Raw genomic sequence first — 22481 nt, forward strand, 5'->3', positions numbered from 1 at the left:
AAAAATTGGAGTCTCAGCGTAGTTCCATTACCGAGGATTGTCCATTGTCCATAGTCCTATCCTCCTTTAAATATGACCTGTACTCTTGCTACTGAACTGTGTCCACACAAGGGGAATCAAGCCAACCTATTCCTGGCCAAGCCGTCTATCTTCAAACAATTTCAACCTAAAGTTACACTCACTATGAATGCCACGTGTTCTTTTACCCCCCCCCCCAAAAAAAAGAAAAACAGAGGAAACATGAATTAATACTGAAATGCTAAGCAACGAGACTTCTCCTCCGCTCTCCCACCAAAATAGAAAGAAACAAGCGTCCCTCGTCCTCCTTTCATCCTGCTCTCTCGCTCCATCGAATGTACATTTCTAATGCATGAGGCCCATGGTAAGGCATTGTGGAAGATTCCAGCATCAACCAACAAAGCAATCAATAAAACATGGAGGCATGGCGTTCAAAGCCATGGTAAACGCACCTGACATGGAGAGGAGGGAGAGGACGTGCATCTTTTGTCAGATAGGGAAGGGAGAGAGGCAGGAGTAGTGCACTGTAGATGTACACAGTTTGGTGAGGAGAAGTAGAAGGACCACGACTGTTGCGATGGGCAGTGGAAAAGGACGGGGCAGCTTACAGGTGACACGTGACGCCAGCTTACCTTTCAATCTCCCTTTGCACGTCTTTGTTTTAGGGAGGGATGGAAAGAGAGAGAGAGAGAGAGAGAGAGAGAGAGAGAGAGAGAGAGAGAGAGAGAGAGAGAGAGAGAGAGAGAGAGAGAGAGAGATATAGAGAGAGAGAAGGAAGAGGGAGAGGGAGAGAGCGAGGGAGAGAGAGCGAGAGAGACAGAGAGAAAGAGAGCGAGAGAGAGAGAGAGAGAAGGAAGAGGGAGAGAGAGAGACAGAGAGAAATAGAGGGAGAGAGAGCGAGAGAGACAGAGAGAAAGAGAGCGAGAGAGAGAAGGAAGAGGGAGAGAGAGAGACAGAGAGAAAGAGAGCGAGAGAGAAGGAAGAGAGAGAGAGAAGGAAGAGAGAGAGAGAAGGAAGAGGGAGAGAGAGAGAGAGAGAGAAGGAAGGAAGAGGGAGAGAGAGAAGGAAGAGAGAGAGAGAGAGAGAGAGAGAGAGAGAAGGAAGAGGGAGAGAGAGAGAAGGAAGAGGGAGAGAGAGAGAGAGAGAAGGAAGAGGGAGAGAGAGAGAGAGAGAGAGAGAGAGAGAGAGAGAGAGAGAGAGAGAGAGAAGGAAGAGGGAGAGAGAGAGAGAGAAGGAGAGAGAGAGAGAGAAGGAAGAGGGAGAGAGAGAGAAGGAAGAGGGAGAGAGAGAGAAGGAAGAGGGAGAGAGAGAGAGAAGGAAGAGGGAGAGAGAGAGAGAGAGAGAAGGAAGAGGGAGAGAGAGAGAGAAGGAAGAGGGAGAGAGATTGTTATATCAAATGGTTTTATCTTCTAAAAGTTGATTTGATTGGTTTGTTTATTTCATTGAATGATTCTCATGATAGTGACTGTAGCCTAGACATCTAAGGGTTGTGTGAAGCTTTATGTGAGTTTGTTTACTACACTATCATGTTCCAGGAAGTCTTGTAATTCTATCACATAGGAAACAGATATAATTAGATATTAGTGTTATTTCACACACTTTCCTCTGAGGGCATAATTGGATTGCATTTGAACCATCCTCGTCACACACAACCTCAACAAATGATTGTCACAATATGAGAAACACACTCAGAAGGAGACATTAACACTCATACCAGGTGGGCATGGAAAATGGTAGATTCTCACATAACATATAGGAAAACCAGATGATTTTATTCTCTTAACCATAGAGGTTAATTGGAAGAAATAACTATTTGCCTGTTGAATAAACAAACGGTGAAGGTGACTACGGTGGACGGTGTTGCTAACCATCGTGTATCATCATTATCATGTGTAGTAGAAATTTGCTGGAGCAGGAATGTTGAAAATGTCCATCATCGTGTCTGTCTGTTTTCTTTGGACAGGAGCAGCAAATCACCTCTAAAAACTGTCAATAATTTTCAATCGTGACCGCTGTCCTCGATCCATAATCTCACAGTCCCTCGACGGACAACACACACTGGCCCACATCCATGATCCGTCCACACATATGGTAAAGGTGGCCTAAGAAATAGAAAAGAGACGAGTCCAAATGAAATAAATAAATAGACAAATAAATAAATAAAAAACACAAGCTAGTGTTCTCATCCATTTTTGATGACAACCTCCTATTGATTGGGTGCGTTTGAAACTAAACAAGCATATCCATGCCCCAGAGCGCTGAACATGCACACTGATAATTATTTATGACATATTTGGGTGGAAGAGAAGAGGCCGGAGAAGTTTTCTTGGCATAATAAACCCGGGCTGCTCTCTATTTTACCGTGCAGTAATCTACTGGGTGATCCCAGAGACTCACAAGGCTAGGTCAAGTAGAGTGGAGTAGTCTCTTAATGAGATAAAAAAAAGAGAGAGAGAAGGGAAGGATCCTATAACGTGATCTGTTTAATTATCGACCAATTCCACACACTCTCGATAACAAAATCCCAAATCAATTGCTTTTCTTACAGAGATCTACATAGCCCTTGTGAATAGAAATGCACAGGGAAACACACAAATAAATGATGACTCCTTAAAACAGCGGTGGAGGATCACCCAATTTATCCCCGTCGTAAGTGTCAGCCTCTGGGTACAAATCATAACCGCGCCGATGTATGATCTTGTTAGCCGTACCTTGTCATGACGCCGAGGCAACATCTTAATCTGATCTAAGAACAGGCCGATCTAAGCAGCTACGCGGCTGGGTGGAATAAAACCTGTTCAACGTGCAGATAAGCCCCGGAGAAAGATGAGACAGGCCCTAATGTGACAGGTGATACACTTCACATTTAACAAGCTTACACTCCTGTGTGTCCGTACATACAAACAACCCGTAAGTAGCTTAGAAATCAATGGCCAGTGAGCAGGGAACAGACAGGGTTTTTATTTATTTCCTGAGGTGTCTAGCAGACAAGAGCTTAGCCATCCATAATCCATGTTTAATATCAGGAGAGGAAGAAGCCCCGGTCGGGCCAAAATGGCAACCTCGGATATCCAATTTGAGCCCAAATAAAAAATTGAACAGTAATGAAATACTAATCAAGTGGGTTGTTTACTTAGCTGTGATCTCTGATCTCTGTGTCTGATTATGTTTTCTCTCGGGGTGGGTGTGTGTGTGTGTGTGTGTCCTGATCTCTGAGCTGTGTTGATGTGTTAGCTGGCCGGCCTCATGTACTCTCCAGACAAAACGGTCATTCCATAGATCAGCCTTGTAGCGTTGCACAAGCTGGACCAGCCGTTATAACATTATGGCACAGAAGTAGCTACCCTTTAAAATGCCAAAAGCTAGGTGTCAGACACGGACACACACAAAGTGGCTAGGCCTCCTGCAGAGGTCGGTATGGTAATGCCACAAAGATCAAAGGCTTTTCTTGACTTCACACACACACACAGACCAAACCCTGCATGGTTCCTGAGATGATGGACAAGACTTCCCGAGACGTCTGTAGCTAAAACTATAGATAGAAAGTCTGCACGGACTGACTGAATTAAGAGGCGAAAGATCGACTCCGTAAGTCACACTGCAAAACCTTCCTTCCTCACAGGTTGCGCTGTAAAACACATCAGCCTCCTTGCAAATCTCTTCTTCCACCTTGGATGTATCACGTGTTTAATAATCACAAAGTCCCCTTCGTGGTATCATAGGAAAATAATGTAAAACACTGATATTATCTACTCCAGCTGAAAGGCATCGTGAGATCTCCTGTGTTAATTAATTCCATACCTGTCATTCTGGTAAAACTCTCAAATCTTAACACATACCATCTCTTCTATTTCCATGTGAACGAGAAGAGAAAAAGGAAAGCTGCAGGTTGTGCTGAGATTGAGAGAGGGAGGGTATGAAAGTAAGTGTCTTCCTCTTCTGATTTTAATTGCGAGGTGCAAAGTGAAATGGCTGCACTCCATGACAGCGTTACAGAAGCACGAGTGTCAATGAGACTGGATGGGTGGAGGAGGGGGGCATGGAGGGAAGAAGGGAAGGTGACAGACAGAAGAACCCGTCCCCAAGGTGCTCTCCAAGAGCAATAGATAAAGATTCCCCTGGGACATTTTTCTCATTAGTCGTCAGACACAGTTCAGTAATTCGGGGGGTGTTGGGTTACCATTTGTCATGAGACAAAAAAAATACATGTCACTCCATGCTTTGCTTCCTTTATTTGGATATGTCACCTCGAAGGAAAAATTATAAGCCTGGCTTGCATTCAAACAAAGGGACTGCTGCACACACAGGCAAGCACGTACAATCACACACACAGACACACAGACACAGACACACACACACACACACACACTCACACACACAATGAACGGTGGGTTTACATTGAGGCGCGTAATGAATGACGGCAAACTCTGCGCGATGCTTATCGGCCTGACTGTTGTGATAAGTCCGTCTTTAATGAGTACGAGGTGTTCTCCACCAGAGAGAGCCAGTGTTTTAATCCTGCTGGCTGTACGTCACTTCTCATGTCGGAGTCTAAGACAACGAGACATCTGCATTCGGCCATCTGGGTTTTGTCACTCACTGAGATTGTGCACTTTCCTTATTTACGGCGCAATAGAAAAACCAGAAGGATCGAGTCACCTTAAAAAAACAAAGAAAATAACAACGGCTAACGGGCGATATTGACACTAGAGGTAGTCTGTCTAAAGTAAAGATGCAGGGCGGCTGAAAAACATGCTAATCTTGCACCCGACACTGTCTGTGTTTGAACAGTTATCTTCGGCTACAATATGTGCTCCTCCAACAAAAGGAGAAGCTTTTCTTCAAACGCGCTGTGCAAGTTCTGGACGTTTTTATTACACCCGTTAGCCACATTCATTCTGCCGCACAAAAGGAGCCTTTGCTTGTGTGTCACCTCGGAGACAAAGCCATACCAAGACAGATGAATTCCAGAGGATGTGCTTGTTTCTAAAGAGAAAGATCTATTCTCTCTCAGAAGCCTTGACACCACACCGCCAGATACAACAAATGTGCCCTTTCAGGACCATCTTTGCAGGCGCAGTGGAAGGACAGGGAGGACAGGTCCAATGGAAAGTGCCCGTGACCAACCAGCACTTCCACCTCTTTTATAAATTCACTACCCCAATCAATATCATCAGACTTCTTTTCCCGAGAAAGAAATAATGAATAATAGAAAAATATTGAAATTCAATTTCAGTGAGAGAAACGGAAGAAAGCCTGCAATATAACCCTGTTAGATTTTCCACACCAGGAGGTGTGTTAGGTGTTAGTTATCCGCTAGGCTTGTGACTGTGTGCCATCTTTCTCCGTATCCCTCTCTGTCTGCATGCTTAAGAGAGGAGGCCTGGGCGTATTAGGGAAGACTGAGACTGTGGCAGACTAATTGTGTCAGCGACTGTACCCAGGCCCATCTCCACCATCATCATCTCACATAGTGACCTTATCATGAACAGAGAGCGAGAGCCAGGGCGTGTGGCTTCACCGCGTGCCCTCGCAATACTGATGGACCGCCAGTCTGTAACGGGGAGAATAATACGCCTCGCTCTCATCTCACTCATGAACCCCCCCGCAGGGTCAAAGGTCAGGCCATATCTGTCCCGAGTGGTCATTTAACTCTTCTTAACACAACAAAGATTGCAGATTACATCCCTGTTGCATAAAAAGGTTACACACGCCGTGCCAAGAGGTCCCGGGCTCTCATTGCATATTTAGAAAATACTTGAAGCTCTTGGCTCGGCCTCGACGGCAGGAATGTCCACAGGTTCAGGGTGGCTCGCGCGGTGGGAGAATAACGGGCTGGTTCATCCTTCTAAGCGACCTTGGAAATCTTCTCAGCTACTCACAAATACAAACCCTGGCTCCCTCTTAACAGATGCCTTTCATTATTAATATTGTAAGAAATAAGCAGTGGGAGAAAAGTAGGGAGACTATGGGGTTTTATAATACTAGAACCCAGCAGAGATAGTCCACATAGACCACAGGAGGTTGGTGGCACCTTAATTGGGGAGGACAGGCTCGTGTTAACGTCTGGAGTGGAATCAGTGGAATGGTATCAAATACAACAAGCACATGGCTTCCTGGTATTCGATGCCATTCCATTTGCTCCGTTCCGGCCATTATGACCCGTTCTCCCCTCAGCAGCCTCCACTGACATAGACAGGGAAACGCGAGAGAGCGGTGAAATTACAATTCAGACCTAAAATAAACACAGAGGTTGTTGAAATGGAATAACAGGGCGTGTCCGTCCTGTGGTAAGTCGAGGCTACACAAACTTAGTAAGTTCATTTCCTAACCCTCATTTGTCATGTCTCGATGCCAATATCTTCTAAAACCCGTGGTAAAATAAACACTTGACCGCACAAAGACATTGGTGCTGTTCCAACATCACACCCAGCCTCTGGCCTCATATCCCCCTTTAAAACAGTGTTGTTCCTCCCCTTCATGTAGGGGTTTATCAGCAGTCACCCGACTCTGTCTGACAAGCCCCCTGCTACAGTACAGGGAACAACTGTCTGTCCTACAGGCCTTAGTCTGACCAAGCAGAAGAAGAAGAGCTACGTGTTTTACACTCCTCATCTTCAGGGAAAAACAACCGTAGAAAGTCTGTGTGGACCGGAGGCTGCTGTGCTACTGCCACCACTGACACTGCCTGGGGCAGACTCGGATGGAACTCAAGTGCCCCGTGTGGCTCAGCTGGTAGAGCATGGAGCTTGCAATGCCAGGGTTGTGGGTTCGATTCCCACGGGGGGACCAGTATGAAGAAGAAGAAGAAAGTATGAAAATGTATGCACTCACTACTGGATAAGAGCGTCTGTTAAATTACTCAAATGTAAAATGGGACAAGCCCCATACAAATGTTGATACTGAACAAATTGTCCTTGTTTGGCAAATAGAAGGAAGTGGTTTGTGTTGAGAGGTTCGAGTCAGTGTCACTGATTTTAGGATAAACATGTGTCTGCTGTATGTCAGATGTATTTATCAACGTACAAATATGTCATAACACTACTATATATGTATCCCTTCACACAAAAATTGAAATAATGTGTATCAGAACAGTAGATAACCTTGTCCTCAACAAATACTACTGGAGACATACTGGAGTTCACTCAACGGTTGGACTAACACCAGAGGTCAGTAATAGCTACAGATACACCACAGTAAAGAGATGATGAATTTTCCCTCATTTGAACGCTGAACGCTGAAAGTTGAATTAAGATATTTATAGGACGACAAGCTTTTGAGCTGTGAGCAGAGTGAGACAGAATTATGTAAATTCAAATAGCATACTCTTAATATCAAAAGAAAAATAATGAAGGGGCTATAATGTGTTCTCTGTAACAATGAACAAGTTGGAGGAAATGTCCTCCCGAACCTTGATCTAGCAGAACAATGGGCCTGTTCATGGACAATTAAAACAAAGAGTCAATGGAGTTCTGCTGGGGAACAGTGATGAGCATAAATGTCCTTTATGGCCCGTGCAAATGGTTCCTTCTATTAGAGACACCACATTCAACCTTAAAGAAGAAACATGGGATTCTTCTCATTCTTGTTCCTCTCTTTCTCTGTTTTACTCTCTCTCTCTCTCTCTCTCTCTCTCTCTCTCTCTCTCTCTCTCTCTCTCTCTCTCTCTCTCTCTCTCTCACTCTCTCTCTCTCTCTCTCTGACCCTTTCTTTCTAGCTTTGCCTCCCTCCCTCTTTCTCTCTCTCTTTCCCTCTGTCTCTCTCTTTGCCTCTGTCTCTCTCTTTCCCTATCGGCCTCTCTCTTTCCCTATCGCCCTCTCTCTCTACCTATCTCACTTTATCTTTCTCCCTCTCTCTTGGTTGTTTGGGGAAGATGACAGTGTGTCCTTCCCTCTTTCCTTCTGACTGTTCCTCCCCAATCCCTGGGAGTGGAGTAATCACCTCTTTACCATGGCGCCGGCTGACACTTTTGGAACGAACCAGAGGGCTGAGGTTGGTGAATGTGATTTCACACACGGCAGGGTTTGCAGGTGACAGGACTGGGGGACTATCTGATTAGTCCCTCGCTGTAGTCTCTGAGCAGAGCTACAAAGCATGGTACTCTACTGTCTCTCTCCCTCCCTCCAACCTCCCTACTCAGGCCCTGTCACCATAACAAACACTCATTATTTTTAATGTACTTATTATAGAAAGCCTCTCTCGTTGCAATTTGTACAAACAAACATGTGGGGTATCTGTATGGAGATAGTGATATATACACATATAGAAAACAAACACATCGTTTGCATATATTATGGGGAATTTTGTATCATTGCGAGCATGCATACACATGAACACACAGGCAAACAAACAAAGACAACAATTTGCCCTGATTGTAGATCTATCTGTGCTAAAAACAAATGCTATGGAGTCAATTGGCTCATTCATCCCCCCTCCACTCCCCTGTAACTATTCCCCGGGTCGTTACTGTAAATGACAATGTGTTCTCAGTCAACTTTCCTGGTAAAATAAGGGTAAAATAAATACAAAATATCAAGGGGGTATTCGTATGTGTGTGCAAGTGTATGCTTGTGTGTGTGTGTCTACGCATATGTATGTGTGTGCGTGAGTTCTTGTGTGTGTGTGTGTAGAAGTAGAAGGTTAATGCAGACCTGTGAGCAGAGATGACAGCAACTAGACCCTAGTGAGCACCAAAACGAGGAGTCCAGGGACTTTCATCTTCATATGCACTGGCCCCTTTGTCCCTCTCCAGTCTCAGACTTCACATTTATTGCCAGGCTTTAGAGAGGGCAGCGTGGCCTTGAGAGGACCCTGTAGTCATCTATTCCACTCAAACACTAGTTAATTAGCAACACCACGGTTTGGGGTTTGCTAAATCACTGGATAGAGTAATCAAACCACAAGCTGACAGGCCGCGATACAAACGGCTAAGCAGAAAGGAAAGGACCACGGTACTAACTCTGAAAGAAAATAATTACAGCACTGTGTAGTGGTGTGTGGGGGTGAGGGGCTGTGTGTGTGTGTAGTAAGTGTGTGTGTGCATGTGTGCAATAAGTGTGTGGGTGTGTGTGTGTGTGTGTGCTTGCTCCGAAAAAACCTACTCAATTAAGATAGATAGGGACTGAATAGAGGAGACAGAGTAAAATGTTTAAAAGGACTATCAAGGCAAACATCAGCCTGCTGTCAGAAATGCCCCTTCCCATGGTAAGTCTATGGAGAGGAGGGAGAGTGACCTGCCTCCCTCCCTCTCCCTCTGTCAGATAGACCTATTGTTCCTCTTGACAATCAACAACCAGCCAGAGGTTACACGGAGGTGTTCAAATCACTCACTTCCCTTTTATTATTTCACATTCTTCCTGAACAACATCCGTGAACAATTTTTAACACTCACTTTTCAAAAGAAAAGGAGAGAGGAAAAATATAATATGGCAATTTAGCTAAATAATTATAGCATTTTAGTCCTCTTCCGCCTACACTCGGAGGCTCCGCTGGCGAAAAAAAGCTAATAATTCAATTTCTCACTGCCTGTAATTGTCACCGATGTACCTAAAGGTCATATCATTCACCCAGAAGAAAGGGAGGGAGAGGCTGGAGACATGCTCAGAAGAGGCAATTTAACACAGGGCTAATGGGAGGAGTGTTACTCAAATGGACGAAGGAGTGAGGGAGGAGAGAGGGAGGGTGTTCGGTTAGCAGCCACTTGGTAACGGCGGGCTCATACTGTATCGGCTCTCTCCCTGGTCGCTACGCCCTCCATCACCACCGCCATCATTCTCAGGTAACTAACAGATGAGTGATGGAGCCAAAATGGAGATGATGTTTAGGCCTGTGTTAGAGGTTAAGCCCGGTGGCCTTTCAAATGGCTGCCATCATAAAAGTACGGTCGGGAGGCAGGATTGGGGGAGTAGCAGCCCTGGCTTTGAAAGTAATTGACTAATACAGTGCTGGGTATTAAAGTCATAGAGTGCCAAAAGGGAACACACAGCCGCTTGACCCTAAGCCACTTTGGAGTAATCTAGTATTCAATCCAGCGTGTAATGACTACTAGGGCTGTCAATCCTCTGGGCTCTCTGTCTCTGCCTTGCTCCCCCAGTCTCTCTTTCTCTCTCTCTCTCTTTTCTCTCTCTCTCTCTCTCCCTTTCTCCCCCAGTCTCTCTTTCTCTGACTCTCTCTCCCTCTCTGTCTCTGCCTGGCTCCCGCAGTCTCTCTTTCTCTGTCTCTCTCTCCCTCTCTGTCTCTCTCTCCCTCTCTGTCTCTGCCTTGCTCCCCCAGTCTCTCTTTCTCTCTCTCTCTCTCTCTCTCTCTCTCTCTCTCTCTCTCTCTCTCTCTCTCTCTCTCTCTCTCTGTCTCTCTCTCCTCCCCATAATTCCCTCTCTCTCCCCCGCTTCTTTCCCCCTATATCACTCCACCAATCCCCCTTTCTCGCCTGGCCCATGAATGCTGTTGATTCACAGAGAGGAGATGGAGGGATGACTGAGTTGAGGGATGACTGAGTGGCCTAGAAGAGCCAGGCTTTGGGGTGTTAAGTCCAGGGCTACCCACAGGTCCCTCCTCCATCCTCCAGTCTAATCCAGCGACACCAGAGGGGTCAACACACTCTCCGTCTCCCCCACGACCTCCTCCCCGAAACAGGGCGCACTGCACACTCCTCAAACTCCCTCTCAAACAGGTTATTCGTGTTTAATACAAATGAATGTGGAACCGTTGGTGAGGTGAGGAGTTCAGAAGCGGTGTCTTTGGGAACGGGGGGAAGGCATCATTAAAGAGTGGAGCGGTTCGAACAATTTGCTTAACCTCTCGGCGGTCTCTGTTCTCTGTGATCAATAGGTTTTATCCACCGTGTGAGTCGTCCATAATGATGAGCGGACCGACAGAAGGATAAGAAGCTCTGAGTCGGAAGAGAGGAGAGGGCCAGGATTTTCGACGTGCTCTCTTATTAAAGTCTTCTGAAAAATGCTCTCCATGGACTTTCTGTATTGTTCATAATGTTAGACAGAATGTTGCACAGCGGTGTTGTAATCTTTGCAAATAGTATTTTAGGACTTTTTTCCTATTATGTACAGTATGTGTTAACGTACCGCAGTCATGATGAGATGTGTGAATCACACACATCTTTGTCAATGTGATCTGGTGAATCTGCGAAAGACTAAACATGCACCTGTACGTTTCTAGCCAGACCATTTAATACTCGTCCGCGCATCACAGAAGTATCTAGCAATAGCAAGATAAAAAAACCTAAGGAAACCAACCATCGAGGACAAGTGCACACTGCACCCCCCCCCCCCCCAACCCCGCCATCGCAGAAGAGAAAGGCACCTGTCACACTGTTTGAGCAGAGGTACGGGAATGGGGGGGGGGGGGGGGAAACACGGCAGCACTTCACAACACTGTCATTGCCATTCATAATACGCATTGCAGTATAAAGAGGGCCATTAGGGCCCCAACCTGGGAGCCATTAAATCATTCTAAATCGCTGTAACATCCCATTAGTGTCAGTGGTGAGACCACATAATAGTCTGTATTATAGAGATCACCACCGCGGACCCATTTGGACTAAATCACAGCAGCCTCTCTTCTCCGACTGGGATCCTTATCCCTCGTCCCCTAGAGCACAGGGACACTCGTGCCGAAGAGAGGCTGGATGCTCCTTGGGATCTCCTAGTGCGTTAAAAGCAGAAGGATCGGGCGGACCGTCCACAGCACCACCCTATGAATTAGGCATGGTGCAAGCCCCATTAGAAATGATGCTATTAAGCTATCTGTTGCTGTTTCTGTGGGAAACTCATACAACACAAGCACGTTTTGCTTGTTTAGTGGACAAAATATCAATTGAATTTGAACCGAAATGCACTACTGAGATGTGTTGATATACAAGCATAATTAGAATTTGAAGATGGACTTTACTCCCTAAAAAATTGCCTGCGATCTGGGGGAGGATAACGAGTCAGAGCTTGTTGGGGTGGATTTGCAATCTGAAGATGAGCTCGACAGTAATGTGATAATAGCAAGGTCCAGTGGGCCCCAAGTAACCTGTGAGGAACCAGACCATGACAAAACAGCCATGCAGAGGTCACACAATCATAGGCCTGACACACAACCATGACGAGACAGCCATGCTAGAGGTCAGATGTCACACAATCATAGGCCTGACACACAACCATGACAAGAAGCCAGGGATCACATCATGAAACAAATAATGCTCTCTATAACAACGAATCCGAATAGAAGACAGGGGAGGAAAAAGCATGTTCAGAACGAATAACTGACTGCTGATTGGACGTTAAGACACCTACAAGTTTGTTACTGAACACAAATATTGATGACATAAACAGAAGAAATGACGAGAGGTCACGGTTAGTAAACAGAAATGAAAAGCAGAACAAATAGATGAGGTAGGGGCGCTGGGTTTGAATAAAAAAAACTCCATGAGAAATATGCATCTTCCGTTACATATCTATATATCTCCCTCTCTTCCTCCACATGATAAATAGCTCCTTCCACAAACCCTTGGTCTGCCCTATGAGTTCTTAGAGGAACAAAGCTATGATGAATGGATTAATGCCAGAGCCCAAGCAAACACCTCTCCTGGCTGATAAAAAGATATCCTGCCAATGACAATTTGGGGACACTGGTGACCCGAGGAGTGGTCTATGGGGTATGCCCCCCAGAGAGGCACGGTGATGGAGCCGAATGACCATTAGGGGGAAGATTAAGTGCCCCTTGCTTCCGACACTCACTTCATTATACATGCAAGCCCTCGCCCCACTCGCATCTCCCGAAAAGGCACAGCTCCTTTGTTTCTAGTGACTCCCGCCACTTTGATTGCTTATTTATTGGCTGTCTCCGTTGGCAACCCCGGGCTAGAGAAACAAATCCCATTGGCCACGTGCCCCTCCTATCAGGTGCGAGAAGAGAGGAGAGAAGTGAGAGTTACATTTTTTTTTATTGTGCGGGATACTAACACAGGTGGGAGGGACATTTTTTTTTTACCTGTCAAATGTTCTGTGTCAGGAGGAAGAGGAAGCAGGAACCAAAACTACAGCTGACAAATAGAGAGCCCTCAATATGAATGGCTGTACTTGGAAACAATGGGTATGAATAAACAATACCTCCCACACAAATGCTAATAAAAATGATGTCATGGGGGAAGGGGGTTGGGAGGTTAGGGTCATTAGACAACCTGAAAGAAATCTCCTCTAATAAGCATATTAACTATATTAACTAAATGAAATGACTGGATAAAATGACCATATTATTACTTTGTCTTCGTTAGACTAAACTAAACTGAAACATTCATTTTAGTCCAATCTGTTCTCAAGCCCCCTTTTAAAACAACCAATCACTACAAATCGCCGGCTGATATTTTCGCCAGATTTTTACAGCGTTTTTACAAGCGGTGATCAGAGGAAGGGCGAAAGTCCTCGTCGGACATTTAAGAGCCAAAGTGGGCTCCGTGAGGACTTTCATGGCTCTTTACGTCAATTTCAAATACATGCCACATGTGTTCCAACATTTCAGGGTAGGAGGACAACCCCCAACACCCCTACAAGGTGTAAAACAGGAACACATTTTATATAGGAGAAAAAGCTGAATAAAGAAACACTTTTAGAGCGTGTTGGGTAAAAGGACAGTGTGAATAATTAACTGCTAATCTAAGTTACTCGGTTGGGCTTCAGTGTACTACTCATCCTGTTATGAAGATATGGCAAGAAATGTTTTTTATTCTGACATTTCCAAACTGATATGTCCTCAGGCACCCCTGTGTTCAATGCAGAGCAGAGTGCTTCCACAATTAAATACAACCTGAGAACCTTTAGAATTGATTAGGCTATTTTGTTAGCTAGCTAAAGGCTACTAAGAAATCAATGCAGTTAGCATAAAACGGCAATGTAATCCTAAAGCCAATGTAATCCTAAAGGCAATGTAATCCTAATGATTCTTAAACCATTCAGTACTGTCTCCTATCAAAATAAAAATACAATTTGAATCCAAATGGCTACTATTAAAACAGGAGCCATCATGAATACTTTAGTTTTAACAGCCTGATAGTAGGTATCAGAGTACTAAGAAAAAGATATATTTCACACCTCAGAGTTGAAGACAACCACATGGCTGATAAGCCTTCAAACATCCCTCAATTAACAAATGTTACACTAAGCGTACCTCTGTCACATATCGATAGATAATCAGCTTTGACATTGAAACCAACAATGCCCGGACTCACTGTAGGAACTTACGATTCTGTTTTCTCTCAAGAAATGTATGGCATCAAAAACTGAGTTGTAAAAAGTATTTTAGCCACATTTACAAACCACATTATGAAAGCTATAATCAAACCAGTTGTCTGAGAAGTATGAAGGGTTTTGATGGCACTAAGTGGAAAGTTTGCACAAGTTATAAACAGGCCAAAAGTTACATATTAGGATTTTTTTTGAGGGGGGGGGGGGACAGCATAGATGTGGAAAGTACTCTACTAACTCTACTCTCTATAAATACAGAATGCCATTTTCGAGAAAAGAAAATTCTATGCAATTCTGCATTAAAATGTATGCCCAAAAGCCATCCATTATTAAATATAATTTGAGATTGATGAGCTGAAAGTGACATTAATGGTGGTAACGAGATTGATATACTTAGACTCAAACTTAGACACACGTTGTCATGCACACACACACACACACACACACACACACACACACACACACACACACACACACACACACACACACACACACACACACACACACACACACACACACACACACACACACACACACACACACACACACACCAAATATTAGGGGGCGCTCTCCACCTGTATTTTGACGAGACTCGCATGCCAAGACATTTGTGAGAACACCTAATAGGCATTTTCCTGAAAACCCTTAATGGGTGTGTCATTATAAAACTATATCCATATTCATGCAGACTGACAATGAATGATGACAATAGAATTACTATCAACTCATATTCACGCTCATAATCCAAAATAATCCCAGCATTCACACTTTATGCTACATTTTTTTATCCTAATATTATGCCCCGTTGGATTTATTGAATATATCACGACACCAAAATCAATATATAAATATGGTTCCAATATGGCTAAACATGCTTTTCTATACCTTTCATCACATCATATCTACTGATCATTCCTAAAAGTGGACAAGTGCGTCCAGGAAGCATATGCCAAATCAATGAAGGGAAATCTATGAAAAAGTGTATAGATTGACATGGTAGATCATCAGCACGGTCGATTTCCTCTACTGTGCTGTTCATGAGACGCCACGTTCAATCTCAACTTTGCTCAGGTAACCAAGACATTGTTCCCGCCCTTCCTCGTTTGCATAGGGCAAAAGAAGTGCATACAATTGACAAGAGACAAAAGTCTCTCAAAAGTCTCAGCCAATGAAGTACAGTAGTCCTCTAAAGTTGAAACAAAGGGCTCTTTCCTCTGACTTGGCTGACTTCAATCAATTATAAATGATGCAGTCACTGTAGGCCCACAGAAGGAGACATCTCCACTCTATAGTCACATGTAATTACCCAAGTCGGCTGCTCCGTGGCGTGTGATCTTTGGCTGACAGGAACATTGACTGATGACCTTCCCAGAGAAAGGACTCCCCGGGTCGGGTCGCCCAGCATGCTAGGCTCTCCTCCACCTCCATAACTACCCCTCCCGGCCCAAACATCTCAATACACCCCCGTCACACCCGGCTTTCAAATACAAAGCTATTGACGAATCAGACCGTCAGTGTGAAAGCGGGTCTGGCCTATCACTCACAATCAAGGATCTATCTATCACTCCTCGGCTTTGTAGGGCAAGAGAAATGACTCCTCGTCGTCTCGGCCCGTGCTAATTTGACACAGCCCACTTGGCTCGCCATAATTGCTCTGTCACTGTCAGTCCTTGGTGGAACCCCAGCACTGTACAATTTGGACACAATTACCGGGCGTTTACCGGCAGCCATTATACCAGCGGTGTTGCCCGCTCCACTCCTCACATTGCCACGGCTCATCAAACGTGGACGCGGCCCATTAATGAACGTTGTTAGCATTTCTCTTAAACTTCTCTTCTCCTGCCTCTAATAAACAGCCAGTGTTCCATGAAGGAGCATTGCCATCCTCCGTGTGACATGATATTTATTGTCCGCTGGGTGGGGTGGGGAGGACCTGCTAGAACAGGAGGAGGGGTGACAATAGATATCAGGTTGGGATGGAGAGCGGGACACAAAGAGAGAGGGAGAGAAATAGAGAGGCCAAAAAAGAGAAACAAAGAGCCACGGAAAAAGGAGGTGAAAAAAGAAATTGACATCCTAAATCTATAGGACATCAAAGTAAGCCGAAAGAACACCATTATGACCAGAATGCATTGCTAGCTATGAATACATCAGTGGCCATCAGAGGTCATTCTTCAGCTGCCTGACACCTGTTTTGTCCTCATTGGCCCAGAGGAGAGGACACCCGCCGTGACCTAATGGCGTCCATGTCCTCTAAAGACTGCTCATTTCCTGCTCTGCCCCCGGGGTGGCGCTGTGTGACACAACAGGGGCCATCTTTAGCGAGGGGGTCACCATCCATCACGGGCCTGTGGCGTTGCTCTACATCGCTGTTTCCTATTCCAAGGTAATTATACACTGATCAGACGAGTCAGGGGTGTCTCCCCGCGGTGGTCACAGGCTGAAACTCAAGCTGAAACACATACACATAAGCAAAGGCACACTCACAAGCAGACTCCCCCCCCTTTACACACAGACCCCCCCCCCATACACACACACTTGCCCCTGTATCCTCCCTTCTCACAGGGGTAAATTAATGAAGCCCAATGCAACTGCATTCAAAGACACAAAATGTCCTCTCATTAGGCTCCTGCCTGCCTGCCTGCCATCCCAGGGCCACATCATGAAATATACAGACATACATTAAGGAGGGGTTCAAATCGGCCACATTATTTATTTATGGCCAGTTTATAGGGGCTAAGGTCTTACTCTGGTGAAAAAAGAAGACAATCGGGTAAGGAGGGAATGCCATTTGAGGTACTAGAGCTGTACTGGATTGCAAACCTAGACTTACTGTTAATCAATTTAAACATATTATGCGAGTAAATTGTTATTCCTTAGCTGACTATTGCAAGGGCCTGTGATGAGGCTTTTCATTTCAGAATGCAGACTGAGAGAGAGAGACACACACACACACACACACACACACACACACACACACACACACACACACACACACACACACACACACACACACACACACACACACACACACACACACACACACACACACACACACACACACACACACACACACACACACACACACACACACACAAATACCCTCCATACAAAAGTAATACTTTCCATGTCTCTGCGGTCCTGATATGTACTAAGTGTTTGGCTGCTCACAGAATAAACTCATTAATTTGCTTAATTATTTAGGCCTATCATTTTCCTCGAGTCTTGGTGGGGAACTGTCAGCGAGGCAAAGGAAACAAACACAACATTCATGTTCTCACTATCACATAATAAACAAACACAACATACACCGGAGACTGATTACAGGCACTACACCACAGAGAGAGAGAGAGAGAGAGAGAGAGAGAGAGAGAGTTTCTTCTCTCCGACAGATTAAATTGTTTCAGCTTGTTTTTGACAGCTACAGCACAGACGTGTGGGTGTGTGTGTGTGGCTATTACTGCAGCGTGCGTCTGGTTCTAATAATTAAAGCCTACCGTACTACCGACCTGAATAAATTAATACTTCCTGTGTGAGCAGCAATGTGCCACTGCACATTCAGACATGCTTTGTTCCCCCTGATTACTTTCTTTGTTTCTTGTACTGTTGTGTGTCATGTGTGTGTGTGTGTGTGTGTGTGTGTGTGTGTGTGTGTGTGTGTGTGTGTGTGTGTGTGTGTGTGTGTGTGTGTGTGTGTGTGTGTGTGTGTGTGTGTGTGTGTGTGTGTGTGTGTGTGTGTGTGTGTGTGTGTACACGTGTGTGTGTGTGTGTGTGTGTATGTGCGTGCACACTTTGCATATGCTTGTGTGCGTGAGCGTGATAAAACGATGCGAGCGATAGGGAAAGCTGTCTTTCTCTAATGTTGCACATTTATCTCATGAATATAAATTAAAAGTTTGGCTCCTTTTACTTGATATTTTCGTTCTAATTAGTTGTGAAGGGGCGTGAAGGAGAGAGGGCGGAGGCTTAGAAAGGCATTAGGTTTCAGACAACCCAGGGCGATGCTCTGTGAGACGACAAGTGGACAGAGTAACATACGGCCGGCACACAGCACACAGAGCGAGGCTTTATCATATCACCATAAACATGCAATGTATAATTGTTTCGCATTGAACTGGTTCAAATCACAATTCATATTCCCTATGGCTGTTTTCCAAGCCTTGCCATTCATCCAACATCTCCAATTAATCCTGACTCTCCATTGGCAAAGCACACACACACACTGACACTGTACTGGCACAAAATAACATAACAGATTATCTGAAAAGCAACCTGCCCTCTCTCCTCCTAGTCCCCATTCGCCCCCATAACACATTTACCCTATCAAGCCATTTACCATTTACTCTCTTCCACCCTCTTGACCCCTTAGTGGTGGGGAACCAGTGCATTTAGCATTAGGCTCTGGTGTGGTGATGTTGCTGCTGGTGCCGTGACAGTGCAGGAACTTGTGCTCTTGTCTAGATAGTAGTGTAATTAGGGAGGAAGCGGTGGCAGGCAGGCGCTAGCTAGCTACCAAGCCAGGGTAAATCCCATTATTTGGCCCTCTCCCGGAGAGTGAATTGTGTGTCAAGTAGGATGCATGTGGTAACCACTATGAAATTACCGCTGGGAGGGGAGGAGAAGGGAGGCTGAGGGCATGTAATGCACTTCCATTGTGTTGTCGAGTGCACCCAAATAAGCAGGGGTAAATGGAGGCACTGCGGTAGGGCAATGGGGCTGGGGGTGGCAGGGATGGGAACCAGTGGGATGCTGTTGGTGGGACCCCCTGTAGTGTGTGTGTGTGTGTGTGTGTGTGTGTGTGTGTGTGTGTGTGTGTGTGTGTGTGTGTGTGTGTGTGTGTGTGTGTGTGTGTGTGTGTGTGTGTGTGTGTGTGTGTGTGTGTGTGTGTGTGTGTGTGTGTGTGTGTGTGTGTGTGTGTTTGTGTACAGTGCTGGTAGCTCACAAACCATATGACTGCGATGCTAGAAAATGTTGAGAAATAGAGTACCACCCACCCACCATCCCTCAGTTTTTTTGGTCTGCCAGAAAGCTGTAGTCACAGGCTTTTCAAAGGCCTCCACTCTAGTAGCAGTACGACTAGGGCACAGAACTGCAGACTTTGGAAGCAGAGGGAAATACCTCAGGCTTACAGAAAGTCACAGACGAGAGACCGGGACATTAAGAGAAAAAAAACAACACTAAAACTGTCAGATGAGGACACAAAACAGAGTTCCGGAAATCTATTATGAATGGGGAGAAAAAAATGGAAAGGTAGTGGCAGAATAATAACACAGAAGAAAGAAAAAGGAGGAAAGGAGGAGAAGAGGAGACACATACGAACAGCCTCCAGCACCGATAGCTGCCGCCGTTCATCAACAAAGGCCTCCAGTCAACACGCGTGTTTTTTTCCCCATGTAACATTTATCATCAGTGCTGTCCGTCAGAGGCAGACGAGGCGCTGATCTGAACCAGACATCAACCTCACGACAGCAGCAGAGCTACAGAGCTAGGTAATGGTCTCAGCTCAGGAATGCTAGCTAGCTAGCCCCCGTGTTCTTAGGTCTAGAGAGACAGGCAGACACGATATTGCCATGACAACTACAAACAGTAATCTCTTTGTTGGAAGAGAAAAAAGAAGCCTTCAGTGGGATTGCTTTAGATACTTTGGGCCCAATCATACTAGTGTTGTTTAGACTTCAAACACGCCCTCCGTAGAGGAAGTGTGTCTCCTGCTAATAGCTGGTAGCATGACTCGGTTAAGCTGCTTATTTCAGCCGTAAATAATGCATTTAGGCAGATGCGCTTGACTTTTGTAGAATAAGAATCGCTCTGTGATTGACACGCTGGTTTGTTGAACCTGGAGTTGTATCTACACGTTCACCTTTGGAAATCGGGTTGTCCTCTTTAATATTGCTATGTTAACATAAGTCTGACAACCACCCCTTGCAGCACATCACCTCTTACATCCATGACAAAATTTGCTTTCTATTTTTGGGTGCCTGGATTTTTTTACAGCCGAATCAAAGCTACTGAATTGGCTTTAAAAAAAAAAACATGTTTGTTTACATTAAGCCAAAGCAAATCCAAGCAGAGCATTGCTGTTTGACTCTCATACAGTCCTCATTCACTCAAGTCTCAAAATGTATTCACCACGTGCACAGGATCCTGATATACAACAGGTGTTAAAACAATACAGCGAACTTCTTACCTTGAAAGCTCTTTCCCAACAATGCAGTGATAATAACAGATGAATGCAAAATTATAAAAGAAAAAAAAAACACTCGAGATCTATGATGCGAGTGAAAGAAACAAGAGAATGCAACTATATACAGGTCAGTGCCCGGCTACATAAAACATCTTAAGTGTTTCCCTTAAGGAATCATTTCCCCTTACCTAAGGGATTTGTTTAAGGGCGTTGTGTAGAGCCCCTCAAACGGTTTCCTTAGGTAAGGGCATACTTAAGGATTTATACAGTAGTTTCAAGGCATGCACGGCAGAAAGAGTCTCTCGTTATCATGGCGACGACCTGAATTACTGACAACGAGATCGTATTGATTTTTTGGGAGATCTCAACACAGAACTTCTACATTCAAGACAGGAGAAACAAATGGATTCAGAGGTTACTTTTTTCTCAACTTGTTTCTATTACTTCCTAGCACATCAAGCTAACTTACATAGTAAGTTACCTGGCCCAGTACTTTACTCAATGTGCAGTGGTACTGGAGTGGTTGAGGTGTGTTTATACATAAAAAAGTGTCAGGTAGTAGGATATGCCTGTAAACCAGGGCTAAAACGTGACTGGAAGCAGGTAATATACTAATGCTAGTAATCAATCAGCACTGATCACTCTGGTCTCCTATATACATATACTGTATGTCACATGGTGATATACTAATGCTAGTAATCAATCCGCACTGATCACTCTGGTCTCCTATATACATATACTGTATGTCACATGGTGATATACTAATGCTAGTAATCAATCCGCACTGATCACTCTGGTCTCCTATATACATATACTGTATGTCACATGGTAATATACTAATGCTAGTAATCAATCAGCACTGATCACTCTGGTCTCCTATATACATATACTGTATGTCACATGGTAATATACTAATGCTAGTAATCAATCCGCACTGATCACTCTGGTCTCCTATATACATATACTGTATGTCACATGGTGATATACTAATGCTAGTAATCAATCCGCACTGATCACTCTGGTCTCCTATATACATATACTGTATGTCACATGGTAATATACTAATGCTAGTAATCAATCCGCACTGATCACTCTGGTCTCCTATATACATATACTGTATGTCACATGGTAATATACTAATGCTAGTAATCAATCTGCACTGATCACTCTGGTCTCCTATATACATATACTGTATGTCACATGGTAATATACTAATGCTAGTAATCAATCCGCACTGATCACTCTGGTCTCCTATATACATATACTGTATGTCACATGGTAATATACTAATGCTAGTAATCAATCCGCACTGATCACTCTGGTCTCCTATATACATATACTGTATGTCACATGGTGATATACTAATGCTAGTAATCAATCCGCACTGATCACTCTGGTCTCCTATATACATATACTGTATGTCACATGGTAATATACTAATGCTAGTAATCAATCAGCACTGATCACTCTGGTCTCCTATATACATATACTGTATATACTGTAATGATTCGGCCATTTAGCAGACGCTTTTATCCAAAGAGACTTACAGTTAACACATAATGACAATCTGTGCCTTTGGGAGTGGAGGCGCCCATTTGAGAGCATGGGAATATGGGAACATGGGAACATGGGAATACACATTGCGGCACTTCAGACCTGGAGCCTTCGATGTATTACTATCTTACTTAGTGCTTATTTACAGGATAAAACCCATAATCATAAAAGATACAGTGGCAAATAAACATTAAAAGACACCATCAGACGACACAGAATATCCATGAAACAATGACATGTAAAATAGGCATGCAAATATGTCCCTATGCAGCTATATAATAAACCATATTTTCCATCCATGCATGAACAAGACTTAGAGCAGATGAATATCTCCAGTACAAAATATGTTCCCACATCCTCGTTTTTTTTTTAAGACCTTGTCTTATGGCAGGGAAATGTATTTCATTTCACATTTAATCCCCCTTGGTGTTACACTGCTAGGAGAGAGAAAGAAGAGAGAAACTCATATTACTGCGCCCCTCCCT

At 44.4% G+C, this 22481-nt stretch overlaps 1 protein-coding gene across 1 annotated transcript in view; it reads right to left on the reverse strand.

Moving 5' to 3' along the window:
* Positions 1 to 1460: 1460 nt before the first annotated feature.
* Positions 1461 to 22481, reverse strand: part of LOC124013955 (myoD family inhibitor domain-containing protein-like) — a 195541-nt gene continuing 174520 nt past the window's right edge. Inside the window, exon 6 of the mRNA XM_046328539.1 lies at positions 1461 to 2120. Coding sequence (XP_046184495.1) covers positions 2018 to 2120 — 103 coding nt within the window. The 3' untranslated portion in view covers positions 1461 to 2017. The remainder of the gene's footprint in view (positions 2121 to 22481) is intronic.

The sequence above is a fragment of the Oncorhynchus gorbuscha genome, linkage group LG25 (genome assembly GCF_021184085.1).
Source record: "Oncorhynchus gorbuscha isolate QuinsamMale2020 ecotype Even-year linkage group LG25, OgorEven_v1.0, whole genome shotgun sequence".
Classification (NCBI taxonomy): Eukaryota; Metazoa; Chordata; class Actinopteri; order Salmoniformes; family Salmonidae; genus Oncorhynchus; species Oncorhynchus gorbuscha.